Source organism: Helobdella robusta (assembly GCF_000326865.2).
Source record: "Helobdella robusta unplaced genomic scaffold HELROscaffold_31, whole genome shotgun sequence".
NCBI lineage: Eukaryota > Metazoa > Annelida > Clitellata > Rhynchobdellida > Glossiphoniidae > Helobdella > Helobdella robusta.
This window is the reverse complement of record NW_008704544.1, coordinates 2,124,670-2,130,413: the sequence shown is the minus strand read 5'-3', so window position 1 is coordinate 2,130,413 and position 5,744 is coordinate 2,124,670. Positions and strand designations below refer to the sequence as shown.

Below are 5,744 nucleotides of genomic sequence, written 5' to 3'. Positions count from 1 at the left end.
AAGAGAGAGAGAGAACAAAATTATTCTTCACTTTTTACACCATGAGGAAAAATCTACTAAAAAATTCCTCTTTCATAAATGTACCTAAATATATTTATATACACACATGTACACTTAGAAATAAAGGAACAAGCATGCAAATAACATTAGAAACAATGGTGAAAGGTAATTAATATCAGGATAACGTATCGTATGTAAACAATAAATATCGAAAATATTGGAAACAAATTGCTTATCAAACAATAAAATGCATCAAAATTATAAACAAAGATAATGGTTAAGTGTGAAAAAAAACATTTTTTGATAAAAAAAATATATTTATACAAGAAAAACATGTTAAAAATTAAAATTATTAAAACGAACATGGAAAAAACAGTCCAACTAACATTACAAGATGATGAAGAAAGCTATTTATCCAATGTTTTATCGACTTCCAATGTAATTTATTCAATTATTTTATTAATTTAATTTATTATTGTTAATCAATTTAGTTGATCTATGTGGTCTTTCTCGATAGCAATAGCTATACAAACACGGGACCAATGACCAAAACCCATGCTAATGTGACTTGATCATTACGTTTATTATTATTTTTCAATGTAATTTATTATTATTTTATTAGATAATAATATTAATTAGAAAATTTTGATAAACCACAACGTCATAAATATGTAATGATCAATATTTTTAACGGACTAATAGTTAATTGACAATTAAGGCTAATACTGCATTATAATGTATTATGCGCTATAGGTATTCGGGTATATTTGTATGTATTCATTCAGATTGTGTCGTCATTAAATTTGCCTACAGTTTGCAGCAGCAGCAGCACTGTTTTGTTGGCGATTATGACTCGATAGTAATGTTGTTGAGGTTGTCGTTGTTTGGGTTGTTAGGGACGGGATAGCTGTTTTTGTGGGCGACGAGGCTGTTGTTGTAGTTGTTAGTGTTGATGTGTTCATTTTCGCCGTCTCTTTCAATGTAAAAGGTGCCGTAGAGTTGTTCTCACTTGCGGATTTGTTGTTTGAGTTGATTTCCGTGGCAGTTGTTTTGATTGTGTTAGAGGAAATGTTATTTTTATTCGAAGGTGTGGCTTGAGTGTTGGTCGAACTAACAGCGTTGCTACTGAGGTTAACTGCTACTGCAGGAAGAGTGACCGGTGGATTAGAATGAACTTTCGGACTTTTTGACCTCGGGGTCAAGTGAGGTTCGAAGGTTCCGTGCAAGATTTTGTTGAACCTTTCTTTGCATTTTACATCGTTGACTCGAGGTACTTGCAGTTTAGATGGTTTGAGTTGCTGGTCGGTAGGATTGCATAAAAGATCTTTACTGAGACTTCCAACTTTCGCAGAGGAACTCTTCAATATATTATTTTTGACCACCGCAGGAAAGTTTGAGGCTTGTTTAATTTTAGATTTATCTGAATTATTGGCCACGCTATCATTTTCTAAACTCGAAATATTATTATTATTACTTATATTATTGTTGCCTGGAGTAATGCAATTGCTGTTAAAATTTCCATGACTAACAAATTTTTCTCCAAACCTGAATCTACTTTCACAGGTTGAAAAATCCCTCCTGAGCGAGAAAAGAACGCCATCATTCTCGCTGTCCAGAGCGCTGAACATGGAGCTGTTGCTGCTGGTCGGACTCGATGATAAGCTGCCATTGTGTTCACATATCCCGCTGCTGTTGCTGGATGATCCTTTTGAGTAGAAACTGTTAATGACTGCTGTCTTGCTTTTGGGAAATGAATCAAAATTGTTGGAGGGTGATGAAGAAGTGGGCAAGGTTCTCGTTGGCGCGGCGATTGTTTGACAGTGTCTTGGAGAAAGATTACTGATACCATTGCTTCTATTGTTGTTAGCCATGCCGCTAGTATTGCCGGTAGAGGCATTAACCGTGGATTGCGATTCTCTAACAAATCCAAAATTTGTTTTTATAGGTTTAGACAAAGGCTTAACAGTTCTTGTGGGAGAAAGTAATGTTGGTTGATGAGATTTTATTTCAACTGCGACCAAATCTGTGAAAGGTTGAATTCTCGGCGAAAGTGGAGCAGGTTCATTGGTTGAAAAAATTTTTCTCTGGCCAATTTTACCCGGTTGATTAGAATATTTCAGTGCAGATGCGTGCTTCATCCCTGGTGAAGTCGTAGGCAGACATGATTTCTTGCCATTCACAGGCGTCGTTTGTTGTTCTGAGGTATTCTTCGAAATTGAATTGTTTTGTTTGCTCAATGTTAAATTATTGGATGCAGTGTTGTTGTGTGTTTGGAATGTATTGTCAACGTGGTTTGAAGAATTGCAGTTGTAAACAGAATTTAAAGGGATGGTGTTGGGAGACGTTCTTAGTTGGCTGGTTGTTGAAAATTTCGGAGGTTGTAGTTTGCTAGATTGGGGTAATTTTGATGTTTTTGTGGTTACTCTATCTTGTTGCGGCTGTTTCTGTTGGCAAGCCGACTGCTGCTGCTGCAACTGCTGCAACTGCAAATGTGGTTCTGTTGATTCAGATGAATTTTCAAAATTCTGATCTGGATCCTGACTTTTTGAACATAAATTTTGATTTATAATTTTATAGGAAATTCCATCATTAACCCAATTCAAAGTTGATTGACAATTTAATTGTTGTTGATATTGCGGTTGTTGCTGATATTGTTGTTGTAATTGTTGGTGTTGTTGTTGATATTGATGCTGCTGTTGATATTGATGTTGTTGTTGCCACGGAGAATAATGTTGTTGTTGTTTGTAATGACAAATTTTTTCATACGGATCAATACTTTTTACGAAGACAGAATCGTTATCATTTTTAGCAGCACTCAGTTCTGAATCTGTCGTGTGGCAACTGACGCTATCTTCAGAAGAAAACAAATCTGAAGACAAACTGACGGACCTCGATGAATGAACCTCAGAGGAACCGGCCGGGTGTTTATGACTCATTCGTGATTCGTTGGACCTTATCGTCTGCTGGTTGTCGTCTTCATCGAGGTGGTCCTCTTCAAAAATGTTTTTTACATTCAGGTGTTCAATAGACATGGACTGATCTATGCCATGATCTTCCTCTAAAATTGTGTGCATGTATTTATTCGGGGACTTACATATGACTCTGGGTGGAGATTTAATCGCGTACGACTGACCAGAGCTAGAACCATATGTGTCTTTATTTTGAACGACGTTGTGATGAAGGTGTTGGTGCGGACGCATTTCTGGAGATGGCGAGGGAGATTTGCTGTCTGACTTTCTGGAATTGACGCGAATTTCCAACATGCGAATGCCGCAACTCGGACTTGAGAATGGAGAGCGGTGGATGGATGAGGACGAGTAAGGCATGATTGGACTGTCCGACCTCAACGTATCTTGGCTTAATACTGACTCCATTGAGCTGTACACAGTCGGGTACATTTTATGCTCTGCAAGCGCACCATTGTGGTTTGAAGAAATTTTATTTTTTCTACTAGGGAAAGCATTGTTAATTGTTGAATAAACTTGATCGATTGGAAGTTGATGGTTCATTTCAGTTTTTGCAGTAAAAGCCATTAATCTGTTTTCCTTGCTGTTATTACTATTTTTACTGCATGTTTTACGAGTGGGTGGATTCTCTGGAAACATTAAAGTGGCATAACATTTATTGTTCGAATGTAGAGACGTCTTATTGGAATTTAAAACAAGTGGCGATAATTTAACGTTCTGTGCACTTCTTGGGGATTTAAAATTGTTCACGCTATTATTTCTGTTGCAGCTTGTGGGTGAATTTATCTGATAAGACATTTTATCTAACGGCGACAGAGTATTTGAGTTAATAAATTGTTCATTATCGATGTCAATGTCTTCGAATGTGAAAACTCTGTGCGAGTGTGGAGATGAGGAGGACGATGGCATGCCGGACTTTTCCAAGTTGGCCGAACCAGGTTGCGACAGGGAACCGTTCTGATTTCTACCACTCATCCCCAAAAATGTCACCAGTGAAGGCGAATGTTGATTTTCTGGCATGCAGTCAGGGGATTGTTTTGGCAGTAGTAACGGCATCGACGTTATAAATTTACATTCCTTCGAAGAAGACGGTTTCTGCATTTTTTTGGGTTGCCACATTTTTGAGAAAAATGATTTTGAGTTTGATTTTGTTTTAGCAGGAGTAACAGGCGTTGAATCAATGGGCTGACAGGGGACGAGAGGTTCTGGTGACCCGCTGATGGGAACTGGTGGAGCTGAATGTGGTTCTGTCATGTCAAACGTCGATCCCAGCTTGCTCAGTTCCTCTTGTATCTCACCAATGCTTTGGTAAGTATGTTTTGAACACTGGATGCCAATAGGATCCAACTCGTGGTAGATCGGACTGCTTTCATTCTCATCGTAGTCCTCATCTTGCTCTATTTCTTCGGCAACCAAATCATTTTCGAATTTAAACTTCTCTAATTTTTGATAAATTAGTTGAACTTTTGATGATTTTGAACTTAAAACGTCTTTCGCAAATTGCGGTATATGCTTACTGAAACTTTTTAAAGTCTTAGAATTTTGCAAATCCGAACTATGTGATTTATTTTTGTTGCTGTTGTAATTTGCTGATTGCACTTGAGTTTGATGACAAGCAGTTATATTTTGTTGAACTGCGCTGTTAATTCTGAATTTCTTATTGCTATCAAAATTTGTATTTGAAGTCGACAAATCGTTTGCTGACGAATTGACAAAACTTGGTGAATGTTTCGCACTAAAATTTGAACTATTTTTCTTCAACGAATTACTTGATTGAACATCTTTAATCTTACTCTTAAGGGAACTGGATGGCTCAGTTTTGATGCTTTCGCCGAAAGTTGACGAACTCTTGCATTTGTTAGCATTTTTATTTTTATTATTACTATTGTTATTGTTGTTGTTGTTAGTGCCAGCGTGACTTGGTAGCATGGAATCTCTGGAGAGAACAGCTATTTTTTTTCTCTGCGGCATTGGTAGGTGTGACTTTTCCATTTTTATCACTCCTTCCAAACAAACAAATTCAACTCGTAGTGGTTAAATCCGATCCAAATCCTCACCGTTCAAACAACATTCAACAGTAAAATTTCTAAGCCGTGTCAAATTTCATGAATTTAATTAACTTAAATGAAGTCTATTTAGTTCAGCAATTCAAAATTTGCAGCGTTCTTTAAGTTCACACAGAAATGTTTACCAAACTGTTCTACTTTGAATTTTATTTTAAATTAATTTTAAATTTTAGGTAAAATCAATATTGTCAAAATTTTATCATTCGCAACGATATTTATATTTCAAACGTAAGCAAATCAATGAAACAAAGCGTACATCAGACGTAAAAACGAAATCTTTCATAAACGCATTTTCAACTACGGTGAGAATATAACAAACACAAACTATAGAAAAATATGAACGCAACTTCTCATAAAAACGAATTATACTAAAGAAACGAACTACGGGTACAGCACACAGGCCTTATATACTATAACGCTAGGAAGAGTGTAGTGAACTAATCCGTACATATATTCGTGTCAGATGTGTGCCATACAAAGAAATAAATACCTATACACCATGTTCATCATTCATATTGTCATTTATATTTATACATTACACTTTCTCTGTGTGTGTGTGTGTGTGGTGTGTTTGTAGGTGTGTGTTTTTGTGTGTGTGTGTGTGTTTGTGTGTGAGCGTGTGTGTGAGTTTGTTAACAATCGTGTTGAAAAAATGAAACGTGTATCAATTTTCTGACAATGTCTTTGAAAATAATGATTAAAAGAATTTTTT

At 36.4% G+C, this 5,744-nt stretch overlaps 1 protein-coding gene across 1 annotated transcript; it reads right to left on the bottom strand.

Moving 5' to 3' along the window:
* Nucleotides 1–797: 797 nt before the first annotated feature.
* On the bottom strand, nt 798–4,958 carry HELRODRAFT_175000 (hypothetical protein; the record flags this gene model as incomplete). The annotated part of the gene is made up of 1 exon (XM_009022428.1): nt 798–4,958. One exon carries the CDS (start codon nt 4,956–4,958, stop codon nt 798–800), a length of 4,161 nt encoding a protein of 1,386 aa, XP_009020676.1.
* Nucleotides 4,959–5,744: the final 786 nt, after the last annotated feature.